The sequence below is a fragment of the Taudactylus pleione genome, unplaced genomic scaffold, assembly GCF_031769625.1.
Source record: "Taudactylus pleione unplaced genomic scaffold, aTauple2 ptg000290l, whole genome shotgun sequence".
Classification (NCBI taxonomy): Eukaryota; Metazoa; Chordata; class Amphibia; order Anura; family Myobatrachidae; genus Taudactylus; species Taudactylus pleione.
In genome coordinates, this window is record NW_028284692.1 from 8,052,469 (window position 1) to 8,078,031 (window position 25,563).

At 43.1% G+C, this 25,563-nt stretch overlaps 1 protein-coding gene across 2 annotated transcripts in view; it reads right to left on the reverse strand.

The window, feature by feature from the left end:
- Positions 1-294: 294 nt before the first annotated feature.
- The window catches only part of PRKAR1A (protein kinase cAMP-dependent type I regulatory subunit alpha), a 50,899-nt gene continuing 25,630 nt past the window's right edge, over positions 295-25,563 (reverse strand). For both annotated transcript variants that reach the window (XM_088482632.1, XM_088482631.1), the window contains exons 6-11: positions 25,275-25,321; positions 23,870-24,028; positions 23,726-23,786; positions 17,606-17,727; positions 5,709-5,790; positions 295-2,512 (exon numbers count right to left, since the gene is read on the reverse strand). In XM_088482632.1, coding sequence (XP_088338758.1) covers positions 2,340-2,512; positions 5,709-5,790; positions 17,606-17,727; positions 23,726-23,786; positions 23,870-24,028; positions 25,275-25,321 — 644 coding nt within the window. In that variant the 3' untranslated portion in view covers positions 295-2,339. The remainder of the gene's footprint in view (positions 2,513-5,708; positions 5,791-17,605; positions 17,728-23,725; positions 23,787-23,869; positions 24,029-25,274; positions 25,322-25,563) is intronic.

A 25,563-nucleotide genomic window follows, 5' to 3' on the forward strand; every position in this document is an offset into this window, starting at 1 on the left:
AGATCTGGAATCTTAAGTAAGCAAACAGACTCTACAAAGCTATGTATCTAACTGTGGAAGATAGATAGATATATATATATATATATATATATATATATATATATATATATATAATTAGCCTTTGGGTATTCGGGAGAGATAAAAAATGAAGTCTACCAAAAGAAGGCATATCAATAATTTTTGCAGTAAGTAGATTTACATTGCCCCATTAGATTCAGCAAAATGCATACAAGTGCATAATTGAAAGCCACAAATCATTTTCACATGCCACTTACATAGCTGGATAAAAGACAATTTAAGAATTAAAATCATTTTTATTGCTGAACCTGCTTTTAGGAGAAATCTATAACAAAAGGAATAGATATATTTTAGCACATACAGTAAATGAGACGTATATAATCAGGTAACAATACAAAAATGGTCCTCTTTATGTAAATAGACTAGACGGTACCTCTCTAGGACACCAATCTCAGAGCCTAAATGTGCCAGCTAAGATAGAATTGTACAGAACGTGTGTCTCAGATAGGTGTAGATAGCACACACAACGGAAATAAAACAAAGTGCGCTATTCATATTTCACTTCACGCAGGCCTGGTTCAAATCAGATATTCTACAAAGCTAAAAATCCGGTTGTGTTGTGATGCGGGAGAAAATGCCAAACGCAGACACATGTAGAGATTAAGAGTGACAAAATAAAATCTACTGTGTGTGTGTGTGTGTGTGTGTGTGCAGGAATATAGATAGATATCGATCTATCAGATCCTGTGGGAAAGAGCCGTAACAGCTCAGCTACACCCGATAAGACCACCCTGCCAGAAAACTGCAAATCTTTAAAAAATCATCCAAGTCTTTCCCCCAGCTGTATTAAGAAGCTTGAATTTTCCTATGCATTGAGACAATTTAAAATACATCTTTATTAATTAGCATTAAAAAAAAGAAAATAAAAAATTCTGGGGACTCATTAGGTTTTGAAAGGATGTTGAATAGAACTCACAGAAGGTAGAATTGAATTACTGATCAAAACACAAATGTTGACCAAAAATTAAACGGCAGGACACTTGCATTGAAGAGATCACTAACTCAGCTCTGCTACACTGACCTGGCTGACGGACTGTGACCTACATTTCTACCAGTCTACATAGCAGGTGCATTGCTGGTGTCTGGTAACCCTGCTTTACCCCTAAATCCTATCACCTCTCCAAAAAGAAACTCCTCACCCATCACCTAAGGAATCAAATTACTAAATTAATCAAACAACAAAAGAATGACACAAGGAAACCAGCTCTGAAAAGATCTCCTTCCATATATAACATTTTCATGCGTTCTTGTTAATATTGACTGCAGTAGACAGGCTGCATCCTGCACAGGGTCACCCCAACAACACAGGATGGACTTGCGGGCACTATGATTATCACAATCTTTTTAAATTCCAAAACGAAACATAACCTCCTCTCCAAACTGCCATTAAAATCATATTTAATTAAGTTAGAAACAAACTTATTCTAATTAGGATCCAATGGATGACCAGACTTCAAGAAGAAATGAATAAAGTAGTGGACTCCGCAAAGACAGTCCCTGCATACGTAAAATGTGAGACAAGACAGACAGGATACCATTGTGTGTGTGACCGCAAAGTAAAAACGCATTGAAAAATACAAGTCATGTTAAAAAAAAAAAAAAAAAAGCTTCCACTTGTAAAAGCTGCCAGCCCCCCACACAACAATAGAAACGAATCAATGCTCGGCCCTCATTACAGAAATAGCACACTGGAATTTCACTGGAAAAGCGGTCACAGATTTCCAAGAGTGCAGAAATATGATGTCAGCTAGGACTAAAGTGACCTGCAGGGCTAAACTGTGGTGATAACACTAATGCAAGATGAACATCACTTTTTTGTGTTGTAGTCTTAATGGCTGAGGCTACTCTTATCTGAAAACCACTACTACACAATGAAACAATCAGTTGTACAATATTTCCTACAGGCAGTGGCTTGCTGTACTTAAAATGGCTACCGAGTCATAGGTTGCTGACTAACCAAGCTTCCTTGCAGCTCACTGTAGATCTAAATGGGCAGCACCAGTACTTCCCTCCACAACCAGAACAGACTGGCAAGCTCAAGTGTTAAGAGGAAATAGAAAATGACTCTTAAAATAAAAAAGGGCGGAGGCTTTCCAGCTTGTCCTCTTCTTGAGACAGGCAGGTTCGGAGGTGCCATGACGCACAAGCAATCTGCGGAGGTGGAGGGTGCGGTGGTGATGCGTCGTGGAGGTAAAGCGGTGCAATGGTGACGTGGTGCACAAGCTATCTGCAGAGGTGTAGGGTGTGGGCAGAAGGGGGATTCAGACAGACAGTGACACAAAGCTGTTGTACTGCTGGATGTTTCTCTTCAAGATATCGGAGCAGGGCCCCAGGACACGTTCAAAGCGTGGGCGGTCCAGCTTCACACATTTCAATGGCCCACGAGCTACCACAGTGGCTGCTCGGGGTCGATTCATCAGCAGAGCAATTTCACCTGAAAAGAAAAGGCAACAAAATATCCTTTACTGTAGGAACACTTTTATATTTTATTTTTAAACCATTTGAGAATTTTGCAATGAAAAAAATAAACTGGGAGGAGGAAAACAGGATACAAGAGAATGAGATTGTCATAACAATTAAAAATCAATACCAGAAATAAATAAGAGGGCAAAAATCTGGCCAATGTGTCGCAAACATTCTACACCCCAAAAATGGTTTTCGTGTAGTTGTCAAAATGTCCCTACCTGAGAAGCAACTAGAGAAATATTCTACTGAATTTTAGATTAAATGTTGGATTAAATTAATTATCAGATTGTTTGGGGCTCTGAAACCAACAACTTTACATCGGTTTCTGATCTGTGAAATCAAGGCATAAAGGAGCACAACCTATATAGTGTGCACATAAAGCAAAGGGACTGCCCCAAGGGCAGGTTTCTAAGGTCAGCAGGATTGACAGGATGGCATAGTTACAAAGTAGCACAGTAGTATTCTATGAACATAAAAGGTAGGAGATATCCAGCAGGGTATGGCATGGTTATATGGTAGCACAGTAGTGCTTTATGTACATGAGAGGTAGGAGACGTCCAGCAGGGTATGGCATGGTTATAGGGTAGCACAGTAGTGCTTTATGTACATGAGAGGTAGGTGAGATCCAGCATGGTATGGCATGGTTATATGGTAGCATAGTAGTGCTTTATGTACATGAGAGGTAGGAGACGTCCAGCAGGGTATGGCATGGTTATAGGGTAGTACAGTAGTGCTTTATGTACATGAGAGGTCCAGCAGGGTATGGCATGGTTATAGGGTAGCACAGTAATAATCTATGTACATGAGAGGTAGGGGACATCCAAAAGGAGACGCGGCATGGTTATAGGGTAGCACAGTAGTGCTTTATGTACATCAAAGGTAGGAGACATCCAGCAGGAGATGACATTATTATAGGGTTGCACAGCAGCATTCAATGTACATCCGAGGTAGGAGACATCCAGCATGAATGGCATGGTTATAGGGTAGCACAGTAGTTTGCAATGTACATCAAAGGTAGGAGACATCTAAAACGGAACAGCATGGTTGTAAGGTAGCACAGCAGTATTCCATGTATATCAGAGCAGGATGCATCAGCAGGAGATGGCAAAGTTATAAGGTAGCACAGTAATAATCTATGTGCATAAGAGGTAGAATATTATTGTGCTACTCTATAACCATGCCATCTCCTGCTGATGTATCCTATGTACATAAGAGGTAGTAGACATCCAGCAAGGGTTGGCATAATTATAGGGTATTACAGTAGTATTCTATGTACATGAGAGGTAGGAGACATCCATCTCAGTGTGGCATGGTTATAGAGTATCACAGTAATAATCTGTGTACATGAAAGGTAGGGGACATCCAGCAGGGGATGCCATGGTTATAGAGTAGCACAGTAGTATTCTATGGAAATAAGAGGAAGGGGACATCCAGCAGGGGATGCCATGGTTATAGTGTAGCACAGTAATAATCTGTGTTCATGAGAGGTAGGAGACATCCAGCAGGGGAAGTCAGGGTAATATGGTAGCACAGTAGTATTCTATGTAAATAAGAGGTAGGGAACATCCAGCAGCGGATGCCATGGTTATAGAGTAGCACAGTAATAATTTGTGTACATGAGATGTAGGAGAGGTCCAGCAGGGGAAGCCATAGTTATAGAGTAGCACAGTAATATTGTATGTAAATAAGAGGTAGGGGACATCCAGCAGGGGATGCCATGGTTATAGGGTAGCACAGTAGTATTCTATGTAAACAAGAGGTAGGGGACATCCAGTAGGGGATGCCATGGTTATAAGGTAGCACAGTAATAATCTGTGTTCATGAGAGGTAGGAGACATCCAGCAGGGGAAGTCAGGGTAATATGGTAGCACAGTAGTATTCTATGTAAATAAGAGGTAGGGAACATCCAGCAGCGGATGCCATGGTTATAGAGTAGCACAGTAATAATTTGTGTACATGAGATGTAGGAGAGGTCCAGCAGGGGAAGCCATAGTTATAGAGTAGCACAGTAATATTGTATGTAAATAAGAGGTAGGGGACATCCAGCAGGGGATGCCATGGTTATAGGGTAGCACAGTAGTATTCTATGTAAACAAGAGGTAGGGGACATCCAGCAGGGGATGCCATGGTTATAGGGTAGCACAGTAGTATTCTATGTAAACAAGAGGTAGGGGACATCCAGCAGGGGATGCCATGGTTATAGAGTAGCACAGTAGTATTCTATGTAAACAAGAGGAAGGGGACATCCAGCAGGGGAAGCCATGGTAATATATTAGCACAGTAGTATTCTATGTAAACAAGAGGTAGGGGACATCCAGCCGGGGATGCCATGGTTATAGTGTAGCACAGTAATAATCTGTGTTCATGAGAGGTAGGAGACATCCAGCAGGGGAAGCCATGGTAATATGGTAGCACAGTAGTATTCTATGTAAACAAGAGGTAGGGGACATCCAGCAGGGGATGCCATGGTTATAGAGTAGCACAGTAATATTGTATGTAAACAAGAGGTAGGAGGCATTCAGCAGACATTCTAGTGGTGTAAAAAGAGAGATGGATGCGAACACTGCGACTTTTGGGAAGGGATCCCTCTCCAGTAAGTAACACTTGCGCATGCGCAGTCTGGGGCAAAAATGAGGGACACGATAAATAGACCCCTGAGAGATCTCTTTTCGGTTTCTCTACACAAAACTTTTAAAGCAAACATTTTTAAAGCACAAAGCAGTGGTGGTGTTTAGTCACATTCTGGGAGTAATACAAAAAAGAGCAAATAACTTTGCACCTTGGTAAAACCATGTTGCATGGCAGCGGCAGATATAAACGTGCAGAGAGATTTATATGTGAGAGGGGTGTGTCCAAACTTTAAATCGAAATTGCAGTCTAATAATAAAGCTGTGCAGCATTTGTGGGCTACATGCAAAAGCAGCCAGTATTTACCCTGCATGCAAAAACAATAAATGTATTTCACCCCCTTGCATTACAACACTGTTCGTTCCTTACTGATTTGGGAGCAAAGCAAAAAAAAAGTATCAGCCCCTTTATGTGCATGTAAAGACTAATACATCAGCATCATTTTGTTGGATGCCAAATAATACTCTGCACTCAGTGACATTTATGATCATCATCATCTCTGGACTCCAGGTGCTCAACACAAAGATGCAACTCACCAAAATAATCAGAAGGACCCAGTCGGCCCACCTCCACAAACTCCTCATTCTCAGAACGACGCTGGAGCACAGCTGCAGTACCCTATGAAGAACACCAAACACATTGAAATGGAAGTTTAAGCAAAACATTTTCTATTTTTCATTAATTTAGATATACTTTGAAAAGTTTCTACTTTTGAGGTTACTGCTGTGAACGTCATTCACAAAGCAGAAAATAAGGGAGCATGTAGAATGCTACCAGATAAATATACAGACATATCGAAAACAGCTACTTAGAAGTCACTGAATGGTTTATATTAAGATGTATTACTACATTTCACCACATGACAATCCATCTTTTGTTGTTGAATAAACATTTGTAGTATTAACACAAATGTAATAGGGTGAGAGCTTTGGTCGAGTTTTATCTTCAAAATGGGAAAACATCTGGATGAGAGTTAAAATTGTGAGAGTTTTCTGAGTCTAAAAACGTGCGTTTCCATGTTCTCAGACTCTAGCAGTAAACTCACTTTTTAACCTCGCCCAATGTAAGAGTCCGAGAACATGGAAACTTACATGTTTTTAGACCCTCACAATTTAAAAACTCTCATCCAAATATTATCCCATTTCGAAGATAAAACTCGACCAATGTGAGAGTTTACTGCTAAACTCTCACCCTATGACATTTGGCCCAAGATCACATTTGATAACAATCTGCTAATTAATCCCCTATGGATGTATATGTAAAACGTGACAGCCAGAGGGTGTATTAGCCTAAAATAGACACCTTTCTGTGCAATGTCAGCTGTAAAACATTTCAGGTAGGAAAATTAGTTATGGTAGACTTACCTAGATAACTCCTTTTCTACGAGGTCCATAGGGATACCAAGGTGGGGGCGGGGGGATGGAATTATATGGTTGGAAGACCAAGCACCAAACAGTTAAAGCTTCAGCTCCCAGAATGCCCCAGGTCCTCCTCCATATATACCCCGCCCCTAGCCATAGGATTTCAGTTTAGTTAACAAGCCTCAAGGCAGGAAAAAGGAAAGAGGAAAGGAAGAACAATCGTACGCCAAAAGCACTCTAAAGGGGGATATCCACTTAGCAATTTTTATGAACGATAACGGTCGTTTGATCGTTTGCAAAAGTGTCTAAAACGACCAGCAATGCGCGTGCCCGCTGGTCATTTAGACATCTATCATTTTTCCAACATGCTGGTCAACCTGACAATATCGTCAGGTTCAGCATGTTTCCAGATGATTGATGACCCTGCACTGAACGACTGCTCGTTCAGTGCAGGCTCATCACACGACTGACAAACGACTGCACGTTTACAATGTCGTAATCGTGCAGTCGTTTTCAGATCTTGTAGTGGATACCCGCCTTTACGCAAAAATGAGAGCATTTGTGACCAAAAAAAAAATCTCCCAATGAAGCCAGATGCGTCAGGGTGGGTGCCCTGTGGATCCTATCGGCCTCGAAGAAAAAGGAGATATCTAGGTAAGTCTACCATAACGCTAATTTTCTTCTTTGGGGTCCATAGGGATCCCATGGGGATGTCATAAAGCAGTTCCCCTAGGGTGGGGGACGCTCCTGAGCAGAAAGGAGAACTCGTCACCCAAAGGAAGCATCCTGAGAGGCAAAAGTATCAAAGGCATAAAACCAAAGAAAAGTGTGGACAGAAGACCACGTGGCTGCCTTGCACAATTGCTCAGCAGAGGCACCACGACTAAATGCCCATGATGGCCCTACAGAACGAGTAGAATGTGCTGTCACCGTGCTTGGGACAGGGAGATCAGCTTGTGTGTAACACCTGAGAGATAGTCATACGTAACTATCGAGCCAGTGTCTGCTTATTAGCTGGCCATCTTCGTTTGTGGAAACCACACAATACAAAGAGAGCAACTTATTTTCCAACTGAGTTTGTACGCTCCACATAAATCCGGAGAGCACGAGCTACATCCAGGGAGACTTCACCTACAGAAAGGTCTGGAGTCTGAAAAGCTGGAACAATTTCTTCGTTCACATAAATCGGGAAACTACCTTAGGAAGGAAACCCTCCCTTGTACGAAGAACAGCTTTATCCTGGTGAAAAATCAAAAATGGAGAGCGACAAGATAGCTAGTAGAAAAAGTGTCTTCGCTGTTAAGTCCAAAGGTTCAAATGGGGGAGCCTGTAGCCCCTTAAGAACCAAAGACAAATCCCAAGGTGCTACCAGTGGAACCAAAAAGGAGGCTAAAACTCGCAGAACTCCTTGGTAAAAAAAAATTGTAACATCTGGTATTGAAGCAATCTTCTTCTGGAACCAGACAGATAGTGCGGAAAAATGCACTTTAGTTTATAGACCCACTTTTTGGCTATTGATCCACTCTAAAAAATTGTACACAGGATCCGGACCTGTGTTTTTTCTCTAGGGACATACTGATTCCAGCCGAAGGTGTTCACCCTAAAATCAACCCCTTTTTTTTTTTTTTTTTAGAATCAATAGTGATTTGTCAGTTTTTATATTTATGTTTGTCAATAAATAGTGTGATCCCTTTATGCGCGGATCCTCCAATTGTTGAATGAAATCTACTGGCAAAAAGATACCTTTATGGGAGTCTACAGTACATAACGATGACCACGTGAGTAACGGTACGCAGTTTTTTTCCTGGAGGATAAAGAAACCATGATATGCATGCTTACACCTAGTGAGTAAAGTTGTGTTACATTCTATAATATCCAGCTTCTTCTTGTTGTTATTGAGTTTGGAAAGGAATATACCAAAGATACCCTTCAATGAAAGTTATGGACTTCTGTCTATGCAAGTTAGGCGTGTGAGATTTTACTCTCACCGAAGCATAGAAATTGAGAAAAAGAGAGGGCGTCACTCCAACCTCTGTGACAGTTAGTTTGGACACACTCTTGCTCCATCTTCTCCTATATATAAAGGAAGTTTTTTGGTGATCATCTGTGGAGAGATTCACTATCATAAGAGTCTACCCCTCTCTATTCTGTGAGTCGGCGTATACCCTATTTAGATTGATTCATAGTCTAAACCATACTACACATTGTTCCCCTTTTCCTTTTAAAATTGCACATGAGGAAAACCTATTACGACGAATATAAAAGGAAATGGTTACAGATATACGTCCACTACACACGGATAAGTATTTTCCATCCATCTTTGATTCCATACTTCCTAGTGACCAGTAAGTAGCGCCATTTTCTTCATACCTACCCTTTATTATTTGTCTTCGTCTAAACCCGCCTGAAGAAAAGCCAGTACCCTGGTAATCTTGAATATCTTAGGATCAAATTTCCTATGGGAACACCATTGACCAAAGGAATAACAAACTGTAATAGATGCCGGCAGAAGTAGGCTTCTGTGCCCTAAGCATCGTTTGAATTATAGAACTGGAAAAACCTTTTTCTCTTAGGATGGAATATTCAAGAGCCATGCCATCAAAGCCAGACGAGATAAGACCGGATGTAGGCAAGGACCCTGCGTTAGCAGATCCTGCCATAGAGGAAGAGGATAAAGGACAGTCTGTGGATAGATTCTGTATGTCGGTGGAACAATGATGTCTGGGCCAAGCCGTAGCCACCAGTATTACCGTTGTGCCTTCCTGCTTGAATTTCCTGAGAACTCTTGGGAGTAGAGAAATCGGAGGAAAATAGATACGCTAGCTTGAAGTTCCATCTCACTGCCAGTGCATCCACGTATGCTGCTGATGGGTCTCTGGACCTGGACCCGTACTTTGGGACCTTGTGGTGTGATGCCATGAGATCTATCTCCGGTAGGCCCCATTTGTTTACCAGGAGCTGAAACACTCACGGATGGCGAGACCACCCTCCGACGTGTATGTCCTGGCAACTCAGGAAGTCTGCTTCCCAAATTAGCACTCTCAGTATGAATATTGCCGAGATGGCCAGAAGATGACGTTCTGCTCAAATCAGAACCTTTGTCACTTCTTTCATGGCTGCTTAACTTCTTGATGATTGAGGCAGGCCACTGCAGTAGCATTGTCAGACTGGATCTGGACAGGCCTTCCCTGGAGCAGGTCCTGTGCCATGATCAGTGCTCTGTATACTGCTCGCAGTTCCAGAAGGTTTATTGGCAGATGACTTTCTTGATTTGTCCATCTTCCCTAAAAGGTGTGATGACCTGTCACTGCCCCCTATCCGCGAAGGCTGGCATCCGTGTGAGAAGCACCCAATATGGACTCTAGAATGGGCGCCCTTTGTTTAAATGATCCTTTCTCAGCCACCACAGGAGGGAGTGATGAACCTCTGGAGTGAGAAGGATCCTCTGAGACTTTATAAGATGATGCTGTCCATTCCATCTGGAGAGAATCAATTTTTGTAGAGGCCTGGAATGGAACTGGGCATATTCCACCATGTTGAAGGTGGATACCATGGACCCCAGGACCTGCATTGCTGATAGAATGGATACTCTTTGACTGCAGAGCAATTTGCGCAGTCGCAATGACAAGGCCACAGTCTTGTCCTCTAGCAGAAACACCCTTTATGCCCAAGAATCCAGAAGCGCCCCCAGACGTGCCATCCGCTGTATTGGAGACAGAGAAGATTTCTTCCAATCGATTAACCAGCCGTGCTTCTGTAGGCAGGCCATGTCAGTTGGAGAGGGTGTTGTAAAATGGATGGATACCCTCGGATTGCGGAGCAATTTACGCACCCGCAATTGTAAAGCAGAAAAATTGTCCACTGGTAGAAAAACCCTTTGTGTCAGGGAATCCAGCAGCGCCCTCAGATGTACCATCTGCTGTGTTGGAGAAACAGAAGACTTTTTCCAAATGATTATCCAGCCCTGCTCCTGTAGGCAGTGGTCAGCTGGAGATGATGTAAAACCTCAGAAGACTGAATATATCAGGAGGTCATCCAAGTATGGCAGTATCTTGACTTCTTCTGAGATGAGAAGTCATGACTGTCATTATCTTGGTAAACATCCGAGGGGCTGTGGACAGACCAAAGGGCAATTGTAATGTTGCTGACAAACAGCAAAACTCAGATACCCTTGGTGGAATAGTGCAATAGGTACATGCAGATATGCATCCTGTATGTCCAGGAAAACATGAAATCTCCAGGTTCCATTGCCAGCATAACTGACATAGGGTCTCCATGCGGAACTTGGGCACATGGGTGAACCTGTAGAGAGATTTCAGATTCAGAATAGAGTGATGAGACGGATTTAGCTTCTGAATCAAAAAATAATCGGAGTATTAACTCCTTCCTTGTTAGCTAAAGGAATCCGGGATTATCACCCCTGAATTTAGCAGGGCATGAATGGCCTTGATAGGATCTGATGGGAGAGTTGTGCAAACAACCTTCTGAGGAGTAACACTTTAGGAAGGCGTCACGCAAGAATCCCCAGTAGGGAGGGGGATTTCCCACCAAATGCACTCTCCCTGTGATAGAGGGTAAAAAGACAGCAGTCTTTTTGGAATCTGGAAAAGTTTATCTGGAGTGTTCCATGCTACCCCCATAAGCTCAGTGAGCGGTTCAGATGGAGGGAATCCAGCCTAAATCACCTTCTGATGTCTGAACACCAGGTTTTTTTAGGCTTTAGGAGCTGGTACTTCCTATAATGAGGATTGAATCAACCGCCCCTGCTAAAGAGGAACATCCACTAATGAATGACGCTCCCCCTCTCCGAGATAGATCCAGAGGGAGAAACCTGTGTATCCTCTGCCTCCTCAGATAATATATCAGAATCTGAAAGCAGGGTGGACTGAGAGGATGGTGCAGTTCATCTATATGCTTAGACGGCTGATGCCTTATTTGACTAACATCTGCAGATAGGTAGATACTAAAAGCCAGATTCTGAACTGAGTCGACATAACCCTCCATGCAGGAATGATGTATGGTAAGAGGAAATATAGCAGGCTGTAATCATTGTGGGTAATCAAAAGTGGGAGGCAGTGCGGGGGAAAAGTGGTCCACTAACTGCATCATAACCTGAGACCAGGAGGACATTCAAGGTGACCCCTGAACAGGTGCTGGCGAGGTGGACTGTTGTGGTGTATAACAATCAACACACAGTCCATCCTGTATGGAATCCTGAGAGGCCAACTGCACAGGATTTACATGAAACCAGCACACAGACAACAGTCTTCTGTTTACCCTTGTCCTGAGACATGGGAAATACTTGCATGTAACCTACAACCAGTGTAGTGTTAACAATGCAATGTGATCCCCTTCACAGATAAAAAAAATAAATGTGAAGACTCTCTAACCACTTACACCAGGTAGTTGGGGGTTAGAAAAAAAAACAAAAGAAAACAATTTTTTTTTTTTATAGCAGAGTTAGCATAAGTCACATAAAATGCATGCAATATATTTGCAAAAGGGCATTAAACTCAATTACCTAAACACATACGTTTGGTAAGATCTACATGCATATATAGTTGCAAATAGGCACTAAATCGTAAATCACACTGGCAGGATATAAGTGCAGTGCCACGACGAGTGTTTTGTATACTGCTTGAAGCTCCACAATGTTTATGGGCAGATGACTTTCCTGATTTGTCCATTTTCCTTGAAAAGTGTGAGGACCTGTCACCTCTCCTCATCCACGAAGACTGGCGTCCGTGGTGAAAAGCACCCCATCTTGGATCCAGAACAGGAGGGGGAGGGATCAATCCTCTGGTACTGTGTTAGAGGATACTGTCCTTTCCATCTGGAGAGAATCAATTGCTGCAAAGGCCTGGAATGGAACTGACCATATTCCACCATGCTGAAGGTGGATACCATCTACCCCCAAGACCTGCATTGCTGATAGCATGGATACTCTTTGATTGCGGAGCAATTTGCGCACTCGCAATGACAAGGCCACAGTCTTGTCATTGCGACAAGGCAACAGTCTTGTCATCTAGCAGAAACACCCTTTATGCCCGATAATCCAGAAGCGCCCCCAGATGTGCAATCCGCTGAATTGGAGACAGAGAAGATTTCTTCCAATCGATTAACCAGCCGTGCTTCTGTAGGCAGGCCATGTCAGTTGGAGAGGGTGTTGTAAAAATTACTGGAGACTGTCATTATCAGAAGACTCGCCCAGGTATGGCCGTATTCTGATTCCCTGAAGTCTGAATTAGGCCGTCATCACTGCCATTATTTTGGTGAAGACCCGCGGGGCTGTCGAGAATCCAAAGTGCAGTGCCTACAATTGGTAATGTCATTTCAGGACAGCATCCCATAGAAATTGTTGGCGAGATGGCTTAATCGCCAAATGGAAGTACGCCCCGAATGTCCATAAAAGCCCAAAAAAATCCCCAGGTTCCATTGATCGAAGAGTTTATATACAGAACTTGGTTACACGTATAACCCTGATGAGGGTTTTCAGATTTAGAATAGGGCGATGAGACCCATTCTGTTTCTGAACCAAGAATAAATTGGAATAATAATCCATTCCTTGTTGAACCACGGGATTATCATCCCTGCCAGCAGCAGTGAGTAAATGGCCTCCTGTAGGGCCAAATTCATGATAGACTCCGATGTAGTAATTAGTGCAAAAAACTTCTGGGGAATAGATCTCTAAAAAGTGAGAGCATACCCCTGAAAAACCACTTCACGGACCCAGGCGTCTGTTATTTGATGCCAGTAGTCCGCAAATTGAAGTTGGCCTCCCATCCTAGGCCCCCCCCCAGGAGGAGGCCCGCACCAACAGGCAGAGGGTTTGTCGGCCGGCTTAGAAGCTGGACATCTGGCCGACCAGGACCTCTTAGTTTGCTTGGTGGTCCTGCAAAGACTTCCTAGACTAATGTAGCCGTTGATGGCAAACCTGCAGAATTTGAAGCTGCCAGAGTAGCCAGTATCTTATCTAATTCTGCTCCAAAAGTATATTTGCAAAGTAAGGTTTCCAGAGCCTTCTTTGACCTGTATCTGCTTTCCAAGACCTTAAGCAAAAAGGCTCTACGAGCCACAACAGAGGCTGACGATACTTTAGAAGCTAGGAGCCCAGCATCTACTGCAGATTCTCCCAAATAGGGGCAGATTCCCGTATGTGGGAATATAGATCAGCTATCCTCCAATGCCACCGTCCATTCTTCAATAGCCTTGACACCCAAGTCCCAGCCAAAGCTGGTCGAGTAAAAGCTCTATATGATAAAAAATACTTCTTTAAGACATGTTTCAATATTCTTAATCTGTAGGATCTTTAAGAGGAGATGCTGACGGAATAAGCAATGTAGCATTCCTGACTACATGTGTCACCTGAGAAAACATGTCATTGTGAGTGCGCAAATTGCTCCGCAATCAAACTTAGCACATTCAGTAGCTGGGAAAGGATACAAAGATGCAAATCTTTCCATTTATCAGAGTTACTCCATGCCTCTTCCATACGTTCAGCGAGCCGACTGGCCCTTCCCCCTCCTTCAGATTTAGGAAAGTCAGGTTTTACCATCTTCTGGTGTTTAAATACTGGAGACTTCTTTCTAGGAGCCGGCACATCATCCTATATACTTGGGATTGATTTGACAGCCCTTACCAAAGAAAAAGACATCCATTGTAGAAGGATGTTCCTCCTCTCCCGAGCAAGACTCTGGAGAAGAACCCAGCGCATCATCTGATTCCTCCAATAATGCGTCTGAATCTACATGCTGAGCAGAAATAAAAAACTAACGTCGGCTTAAGCGCCTATCGGTCTGTTTGTAACAGCCCCCATACTCTGACCTGAGAGGGTATAAACATCCAACCAGGAAGGATGTATTGGAGGGACAAACATATCATGCTGTGAGCATCCCATTAAAGGAGGCAGTATAGGAGTAGCCAAATGATCCACTAGTTGCATCATCACCTGGGACAAGGAGACACCCAAGATGGCTTCTGTACCGGGGATGGTAGACTGGACTGGTGGTGTGGTTCTTATAACAGACAGCACACCAACCAACCTGTATAAAGTCTTGAGGGGATAAGTCTGCCAAACAGGATTTACCTGAAACCAGCACAGAGGCCTCAACCTCCTGTTTCCCTTTACCTTTTGCATATTCCATAATAACAGGTAACAATGCAATGCGACAGCCTTCACAAATATTAGTAAATATGAAGTACACAGAAAAAAAAAAAAACATCGACCTGTACCAGAGGGATGAGAATAAACAGTGAGTTATAACTGAGTCAGAAATAAAAGGCACTGTCAACACAGCAGCTAGCAAACAGTCACAAACAATGCATACAGTGCATCTGGAAATTATTCACAGCGCTTCACTTTTTCCACATTTTGTTATGTTACAGCCTTATTCCAAAATGGAATAAATTCATATTTGTCCTCAAAATTCTGCACACAATACCCCATAATGACAATGTGTAAACAGAGGTTTTTGCAAATTTAATTGAAAAGAAAAAACAACTAAGAAATCACATGTACATAAGTATTCACAGCCTTTGCTCAATACTTTGTTGATGCACCTTTTGCAGCAATTACAGCCTTAAGTCTTTTTGAATATGATGCCACAAACTTGGCACACCTATCTTTGGGCAGTTTCGCCCATTCCTCTCTGCAGCCTCTCTCAAGCTCCATCAGGTTGGAGGGGAAGCGTCGGTGCACAGTCAGTCACTTTCAGCTCTCTCCAGAGATGTTCAATCAGATTCAAGTCTGGGCTCTGGCTGGGCCACTCAAGGACATTCACAGAGTTGTCCTGAAGCCACTCCTTTGATATCTTGTCTGTGTGCTTAGGGTCTTTGTCCAGCTGAAAGATGAACCAATCGCCCCAGTCTGAGGTCAAGAGCGCTCTGGAGCAGGTTGTCCAGGATGTCTCTGTACATTGCTGCATTCATCTTTCCCTCTATCCTGACTAGTCTCCCAGTTCCTGCCGCTGAAAAACATCCCCACAGCATGCTGCTGCCACCACCATGCTTCACTGTAGGGATGGTATTGGCCTGGTGATGAGCGATGCCTGGTTTACTCCAAACATAACGCCTGGCATTCACGCCAAAGAGTTCAATCTTTGTCTCATCAGACCAGAGAATTTTGTTTCTCATGGTCTGAGTGTCCTCCAGATGCATTTTGGCAATCTCCAGGCGGGCTGCCATGTGCTTTTTACTAAGGAGTGGCTTCCATCTGGCCACTCTACCCATACTGGCCTGATTGGTGGATTGCTTCAGAGAGGATTGTCCTTCTGGAAGGTTCTCCTCTCTCCACAGAGGAATGCTGTAGCTCTGACAGAGTGACCATCGGGTTCTTGGTCACCTCCCTGACTAGGGCCCTTTTGCTCCGATCGCTCAGTTTAGACAGCCGGCCAGCTCTAGGAAGATTCCTGGTGGTTCCAAACTTCTTCCATTTACGGATGATGGAGGCCACTGTGCTCATTCAAAGCAGCAGATATTTTTCTGTACCCTTCCCCAGATTTGTGCCTCGAGGCAGTCCTGTCTCTGAGGTCTACAGACAATTCCTTGGACTTCATGCTTGGTTTGTGCTCTAACATGCACTGTCAAGTTTGGGACCTTGATTTTGAAAGGTATACACCTGTCTATATATGTCCAATCAACTGAATTTACCACAGGTGGACTCCAATTAAGCTGTAGGAACATCTCAAGGATGATCAGTGGAAACAGGATGCACCTGAGCTCAATTTTGAGCTTCATGGCAAAGGCTGTGAATACTTATGTACAAGTGATTTTTCTTTTTTTTTTTTTATTAAATTTGCAAAAATCTCAAAGAAAACTTTTTACACATTGTCATTATGGGATATTGTGTGTAGAATTTCGAGGACAAAAATTAATTTATTACATTTTGGAATAAGGCTGTAACATGTGGAAAAAGTGAAGCGCTGTGAATACTATCCGGATGCACTCTATGTAATTTAGTTGCAATAGACTCTGAATCAACTGCTCAAAACACTTGATAGGCTTGATAGGATATACAGCACCATATACCTGTCCCAAAAGAGAGGTATACAGGGAAACTGACCCAAAAACCTCCGGAGACCAAATTGCTTCAGCAGAGCACTGATAGTGGACTGTGAGCGTCTCATTTACACGAGGAGGGTAGGAGGAGCTACCCAGACGCGTGAAAACCTTTGATGGACCTGCGTCTGGATCAGGGGAGGAGCTACTGTGGGAGAGCCTACCTCCCCTAAGCTGCATCAACCGACCGTGTACGCTGGCCTCATGGCAGCAGAAGCATCTGCTGTCGATCCCCGGTGTCAGATGATAAGGTCTCGGGTAGTCTAGTGAGGGAGCGGATACACCGGGCCCTCACTGCAGCGGCTTCCGGTGTATCTCCAGCACCGGAAGCAAGGCCTGCCACGCACAATTCTCTGTGCGTCCAGATGCAGTCCAGGCCCCAGCATCGCTGCTAGCAAGTTCTGCCGTGACCTGACGAAATCACCATAGACGTTACTGGTGTTGCGGCCCGGCGGAGGTAGACGGAGTCGCAGTGCATGCGTCTTAATACAGATGCTCAGCACGGTTAACTGAAAAACATAGTAAATAAAAATAAAACATAAAATAAAAGTTTGGGCGCAGTCCCCTGTTACAAAAGTGCGTCTGAATCCTTTCGCACCAAACGAACAACTGAAAGCCGACGGCATATATGTAGGAGGATCAAAGGCATCCAGGGAGCTGAAAGTTTAACTGTTTGGTGCCTGGATCACATCAACATTATCCTAAGACCAGATGGACAGCAGAAAGAGTACACCATAGACTGGCATAGTACACAATGCCATCTAAAGACAAGTCCCAACAAACAATGTCAATTTTTAAAGGCTGCATTACAATCTATTATTATCACCCCCTCAACCCCAATGACAATGAGAAGTCGCAAACATAGACTATGTGGCTCTGCATTTGTCCACCTGCCCAGGGCCTGTTCTGCAGCCATTTTAAAGTGGACATTTTTATTCACTGCTTTAAGTGGCAGCGCAGCTCAAATCACTGCAGTGTACTTCTGTGAGCATGAAGGGGTTTACTCTGTGACTCACCTCCAGGATAATGAAGAACTCATCCCCAGGCTCGCCTTGCATCACAATTTTCTGTCCATCCTCAAACTGCACAGGTTCTAACGCATCTGCTACGGTCAGTCGTTCCCACTTGTCCAGTGATTCTGGGGAAAGGCAAAAAGGGCATAGTGGAAACATGAACATCTCTTTTGTGAACATGAGGTAAAAAAAAAATTGGACGATGGAAATATGTAGTAGACAATTCTGATAACAGACAATCCTGAGGAGCATTATCTAGGTAACCTGCAGCTATCCAGCTTTTAGGTGTGCAAGGTTGCCAGGATTTGTAGTGCCACCATTGTTGTAAAGTGTAGAAGGAATTATTGTAGTTAAAACATTTACTGAAATCCCACTGTGCAACATTGGTACCGTGGGATATAAAGGACAGGCAGGACATGAGGCATTCACTGAAGTCCTCCTCATCTACATCACCTAGCCGGGAGCAAGGTAAATCCTATTTTTATTTTTTTTTGTCTTCTCTCTTTTTAAATCAGCCCAGTACCAGAGAGAGATTGGGAGGTAGTCAAAAGGGAGGGAGAAACATGAAGGATATGGAACAACAACAAAAAGCGCAAATCAAAGGCAGACCAGAATATAAAATGGGTGGTCGTCCTTGTGGCCAACAAGTGGATTTCACGTTAAATATCTTCTCTTGCTCTCACAAATCCCCAATGATTAGCCTGCTTTCGGGAAGCCAGCAGTGAAAACATATAGGTTGAGCTCCTTCCCTTTTACACTTTTGAGACCTATAGTTGCTTAGTTACTCGGAATAGGTAATCTATATGAAAATTCCACAGGGCTGATATGGATCCCTTATCTAGACGACAGCAGTCTCCTTTGTGGTTCAAATGAGATGCCATCATGTCCCCTACTTCTAGACCATCTGTAGAAAAACTTCAAGATGAAAGTCCATAGTCCGACATGCAATACATTATTGGCTTCACAGTTCTCTACATCTAGAACAAATGCTGCCGAAAAAGCTGAAACTTTTATTTATGCCCAACACATGATTACTTTGAGTTCTTCCATCACAATGGAGCTTTTGTTTCCTTCCTAATGGTTAAAATATGGCAACAAATACTTAACTACTTTCCTATTAGGAGAAGTTGTGCTTTTACAAAAGTGTTTAATAACAGTCTTCGTTACAAAACATTGACTCCTTGGAACTATAGCACCTGTAGGAGTCACTGAAAAATCACGACCCCCAGCCCTGTAGACTGACATCCACCATGACTACTGTCCAGTCCCAAATGGAGAAAGGACAAACGCTGTTGAGGTCTGCAGCCGGAATTACCAAAGTAGCAACAACCGCATCTTTGGGGATAAGCAAATGCATTGGCTGGACAGATGATGGTATGATTTATTTCATTACTATATTAGTTCTATGTGAAACTCACTCAAGAGGAATTGTGTCTTACAGTGTGAGACCATCTTTCCTAGGAATTTCAAGTCTAAAAGAACAGACATCCATTTGAGACTCAACAGGGACCTTTTAGGCTGTGCAATTAGAGAATCTGGTATTTCTGGAAGAATATGGTCTGCTATATAAAGCGGGAAAGAGTCCTATAAAAACCATCAACTAGGAATGAACCAGCCTGGATGGTTGATACTCAGAGGTATGGGCCATCATCTGCATATAGGCCTGGAGTCGAGTCGAAGATCCTGTTTTGACTGTCACATTTATAGCTCTCAGAGGAGCCAATATTGCTTACCCTGAGAAGTTTGGCATATTAAGACAACAGTCAGGACGTCGACATTGTCTGCCCAAGGTAAGCCTAACCTGAACTCCCAGACATTTCATATGTCAACATTTATGATTACAGAATAACAGATGACCCCTCCCAGACTGGAACATGTAAGTATGTGTCTTTCAAGTCCATGGACATCAGGAACATGTTCTTCTCCATACCATTCATGAATCTGTCAACACAGAGACGGAAGTTGGGGTCTTTCAAGTTCAAAGTTGGTCGGAAAGTTCTGCTTGGTTATGGGACTAAAGAAGGTTTGAATAGAATCACAAACTTTACTGCTTATCTAAAGCTGCATACACACATAACGATGTTAGTAACCGACGATTTTAGTGAACGATTTTCGTTCAGTTTTTCTCTTGAAAAAGTGAACGAAAATCGGTTTATAAAAATCGTTGGTTACTAAATTAATGAACGATTTTCATGAACTATGAACGATTTTTTAATCATGCATACAGTGAATGGACATTGGGCCTGATTCAGACCCACTCGCGAGCGGCTGTACGCTCGCAAGTGGGTCGATGGTCTGCACTGAGCATGCGCACGACGGAGGGAGCTCCGTCGTGCGCATGCGCCAGACACGACGAGCGAAGGACTTTCCTTCGCTCGTTGTGTCCGATCAAAGGGGGCGTGCTGTCAATGTTGATTGACAGCACGCCCCCTTTGGTGGGCGTGCCGGGGGCGTGCCTCCCTGACGGGGGCGTTCCCACGGGAACGCCTCCCGTCAGAAGCCGGCCCACTGACATCACTAGTGATGTCAGTGGGAGTGATTTTGGCTCTGATAGAGCCAAAATCACTCCGGAGCTTGCGGTTGAAAACCTCAACCGCAGGCTCCGGCTCGCAATTTCGATGGTCGCGATGGTCACGACCATCGCGGCCATCAAAATGCACGCTCGTATAGCCTGTGGGTGGTGACCCACAGCTATACGAGCGTCCAGGAGGACGCTCCATGAAAAAGGAGCCCGGCCCTCATGCAGAGCGTGCGCTCTGCTCAGAGCGTACGGCTCTGAATGAGGGCCATTGTTCATTCTGTACAACATGAACGATTTTCTGAACGAAAATCGTTTATTGGGCAGTCAGAATGGACGATGAACTACAAACTACAAACGTGAAGGCGCATAAAAGAATATCGTTCACTTTAAAAAGATGAACAATTTTATAAACGATATAACGATAACGACGTCATTATAGTTAAATCGTTCAAATAATCGTTATGTGTGTACGCACCTTTAGGCTGGAATGACCACTCCCAAAGAGACTAAGGGGTAAATTTACTAAAGTGATTTTTTAGAAGTGGAGATGTTGCCCATAGCAACGAATCAGATTCTAGCTATCATTTTCTAGAAGGTGCTAGTTAAATGTTAAGGAGAATCTGATTGGTTGCTATGGGCAACATCTCCACTTCTAAAAACTCTCACTTTAGTAAACATACCCCTAAATATTGAATGGCCTCCAGAAGAGTGTTTTTGTCATGTCAGCAGGAAAAACATTACGAATAAGTACGTGTCTAGCACGTGACATCAGCAGATGGAAAAAATGTAGTCCCAATCTATTATTCCTCACCAACATATGTGAATAGAAAGCAAGCTACTGGTTCCTGAAAAGACTAATGCCCGTCATGCGGATTTGGTTCTTTAAAGATGTAGTGGCTTGCCTTTTACATTACCAAGTCCGTATTCCTTTTTTAGGTCCTCCACAAGGAGCAGTGTATTGCCCCTACTGCTTTTCCCAAACAGAACAAAACCTAGGACCTTTTACTTTGGAGCAACAGGGAGAATAGCTCTTTACACCCTGTGGCCTGACTATTAATTTAATCCAGCTCAGGTCGAACAGGCACATTATGTGCATACGGAGTGGAGTCCAGTGTACTTTTGTGATTCTGGGTTAACTTCCCCATACCTTGTCCCTAAGTGTCTGTCACACTAAAACAACGGACAGTGATAAACTGGGCACGCGAAGGTCATCCTCAAGTTACTTGGATGCCTCCCGTATATGATCAACTAAAAAAATCATTAATTCTGAACTTGAATTGCCATAAAATAAGCTATTCTGACCACTTATACTTTGTTTATCCATGCCACAACAGCAACTAAAATAGACTTTAAAATGTCACTGCATATTCAATCCTAGAAGTCTTCGTGCAAGGCAGCATTAAGCAAGAGAAATAATGTGCTCCTTGACAACTGTGCTACTGGAGCATACATTGTTCGTGGAGATTCCCATTTTTCCTTTTTTTTTTCTTTATTGCTTGGTCTACGTTTTGCCTAGCAACTCATTTAGAGAAAGGAAGAAAGCAGGGGAAAAAAAAAAAAAAAAAAGTAAATATTTTTTTTTTTCTCTTTAACAAACAAATTTCAGGAGAGAAGACCTGAACATCGAAGATATGATGCACAGCCCTCACAAGGTCATCGTTCCTTTTTTAGAGGAATCCTCACAGAAAGACAAAGATTACTCCATGTCCAAATCATCAGGAACCTCACATTCCTCCTGAGAAGGAAGGTCAGAATCTTCACATAAATGGTCTAAAACTGAGTGATGATGCTTGCACAGTGGTCAAGCAGAAGAGAAGTCTAAAAATCAACTCCAAGCCATGCTCCCAACAAGGAGTTCTACAGGGAAGATTTCCTTACAGTGGTCAAGCTGCCCAGTCCAGAGTCCCACAATGGACGTACGAGAAATAAAGGTTTATAAAAGGTAAATAACAACTACTGTTCTTATTAGTATCAGCTGATGGAGAGGATATGGCAGAGTATTTAAAGAGCAATGTACAAATCATGTCAGGTTGTAGACATGGTTTGGTGGGATGAGAAAATGTAATGGTGCAAACTATTGAAAAAACTATTACTCTACATCATTTCTAATGCTGGGCATACACTCTACAATTATCTGTCAGATATCTGTCAAATCTGTCTGGTGGGAAGGAAAATCTGGTCCGTTTTCTAGTGTTTGGGAGCAAATTTCTAATGTTATTTGCTCCTATACATTACCAGATTTTCATTCCAACTAGCCAGATTGGACAGATATCTGGCAGATAATTGCATAGTGTATGCCCAGCATAAGATTGCGTCCTCATGGAACCCTAACAGTATGTATTTTCAAGGTATCCTCAGGAATAAATAGTACCACCTGTAGACATATTGTGTTAATAATTGAACATACCTGTGCTCCAACTAGTTCAGGCCTGGCCAACCTGTGACTCTCTAGTGAAGCTACAAGTCCCAGCATGCCCTGCCACCATTTTAGCAGTCCCCAATAGCAAAATTGTGGCAGGCCTGCTGGAACTTGTAGTTTCACAGCAGCTGGAGAGCCACAGGTTGGCCAGGCCTGAGCTAGATAATCTGGAAAACATGCTCTGGACTGAGGTCCTGATTCAGACCTGGATGCTCGCTCTCAAAAAGGGGCCAGATATTTAAATTGAGCGCTCGCTCTTTGCGGTATGAAGACGACTCTATGTCTGTGCGAGCGTCCGCTAAATGCGCTCGCTATTTTTTCAAGACGCCCCTTTGCCGTTCGCAAATCACGTCATCTCCTGTTTTTATTAGATTAATCGGGAACATCGAACGGCATCTGAACTGCTCGCAGCGCTTGAGGTAGGAATTACTTCCCGTAATCACTGCGAGCAGTTCAGGCTAAAAGACAACCAACTGACGTGATCGATGACGCTCCTTTGCTAATTATGCACTCCCATTAAACGCCGTTTTGACCGTTGGGCACGCCTGCGTTCGCACAACCACTCCCCCGTTTTCAAGCACCTTCCCCTGTTACCACCCACAAACGGCACATTCTGTCACTCAAAATAGCAGCCCCTCTGTGTTTTACGAGCGCACGATTTCCAACCGCAATGACTGGGTTGCGCACGGGCATTGCGAACCATACGCATGCGCAGTTGTGCGACCATCGCTCAGAGCGAGCGTGCGGACGCTTACGAGCGGGTCTGAATCAGGCCCTGAGTTTGAGAAACACTGCTCTACACAGAGTACTACAGTAAACAAAGATATATGTACGTCTGAGACTACGTATATAGAAATGTACATCAGGTATAAAGAAGAGGATTCTTGGCAAGCATAGCATACTGTAGGTCTCAACTTGGCTACTCCACTCCGCACATGGACTACTGATTAATGGATAATGACCTTGGGCTCATTACTCTGAAAAGCTACATATTAGGACACAGAACTAAAACCCAAAGACCCGTTTATTGCCTGCAGAAAAGCTGCTTATTTTTATATTTACAATTCAAAATCTCGGAACCAGGGCTTTTCCCCCCAATTGTGAATGTGCTACCTAACGTAAGATATGGGAAAAAAAACACCTCTCGTTCACACAGGGACAAGCTGAGGATCTAATAACTCACCTAGAATAGACACTTTGCTCAGAAATTCCTCATACATCTTTCGTTTCCGCAAGGTACTCCCCTGGAATGAAAACATTAATTAATATACAGATGATGTGCGAGTTATTACCATAATGCAGATAACTAAAATGTAGGCAGACATACCATAAGGATTCGCCTGTAACTATCTCTGTCGATTCCCCACAACTTAACATTGGTTTTAGCTTTAACTGTGGCGGCTCTAGGAGTTCCATAAATCAAAGCCAGTTCTCCAAAGCTGCCGCCCTCCCCGATACTGGTCATCCACTCATTGCTGACATACACCTGGAAAAAGAAACATTTGTAGGATCTCTCATGCATCTCAGGCAATTCACAAGAGCAAGAATTTTTACCTTGCATTGCAGGAAAACGAACACGTTAAAAATAAACTCAGATATATTTGTTTGGTTTGAATAGAACAAATATCAACAAATGTCATGGTCCATAGCAGAAAGTCGTGGGCACTAATATGGGGTTGGGACCTCCTTTGATGCTATAACAGCCTTTACTCTTCTGAGAAGGCTTTCAACTAGAGTTTGGAAAATGGTTGCATAGATTCACATTCATTTAGCCGCAAAAGAATTGGCGTGGACGGACACTAGTTTTCGATGATGAAACCCGTCTAGTAGTCAGACTTTTAATATATGCCATTCACCGCAGCCAGTCTTTTAGGCAGGAAGCGATTTCCTGCCTAACCCAGATTTGTCCAATGGCAGTGTGCTTCACATCACCAGCCCCGGTTTGTATTTGAGATCTGAGGCTTGTGTGTAGCCATTTGGCCATGAACACCCAATCCATGAAGCTCCTGACAAACTGTTCTTGTACTGGAGCAGCTTCCACTGGCAGTTTTGAACTTAACAGTGAGAACTGCAACCAAGGGCAGACACTTTTCATACACTTCAGCACTCGGCGGTCCAGTTAGGTGAGCTTGTACGGCCTACCGCTGTACGGCTAAGCTGTTGCTGCTTCACTTTACAACACTTAAAGTATCGTAGTAGGACAGACATTTTCCCAACTGTCTTGTTATAAAGGTGGCATCCTATGACAGTGAACACTGAAAGTCACTGAGCTCTTCAGTATGACCCATTTTACTGATAATGTTTGACCATAGAGATTGCGTGGCTGTATGCTTTATCTTATGTAAAAACACACTTAGCGGTAGCCATATATTTTTGGCAGTGTAGTGAAGATAAAGTCTTAAAATATTTCCGTAAATTACAGTTAAAGTCATAAAAATAGTGAATAATAGGTCTAGTCACCTCCCAATAAAACAGAGACCTGCACATAGATATACAACTGTCAAACACAAGGAAAGAGAGTGAATGAGATCAATTACTAAACACAATTACTAAATGCATGCTTACAAAGTTTGATGTGAATTTTATGCATCATTTGAAAAACAAGTAATTTAGTATACAGCATATTTCTACACTAGAATCTCTCATGTTAATCATATTGATTTGTGCTGTATGGCGCTAGGTGATCATGCTGTGCACACCCTTAATGACCAAATACAATTACACATACTTACATCCATTTCACCTTGGTCAACAACATAAAAATTATCTCCTTCATCTCCTGCAAGAGGCCAACATAGAAGGATGGAGAAACAAAAGCGTTAACATAGAAAAGTGAAACCAACAGGGAACAAGCTGACTGTCATGCCTTGCCTTCTTCTGAATCTAGTTTAGAGATGCACGCAAGTCAGTCACATTGCAGAAATAAATGCGGATCCTTGCCAGTATACAGAGCTGGACACGGCCACACTGCCCCTATCCAAATGCTTGTGAAAGTAGTCATCACAACCAGCACATTTGCAC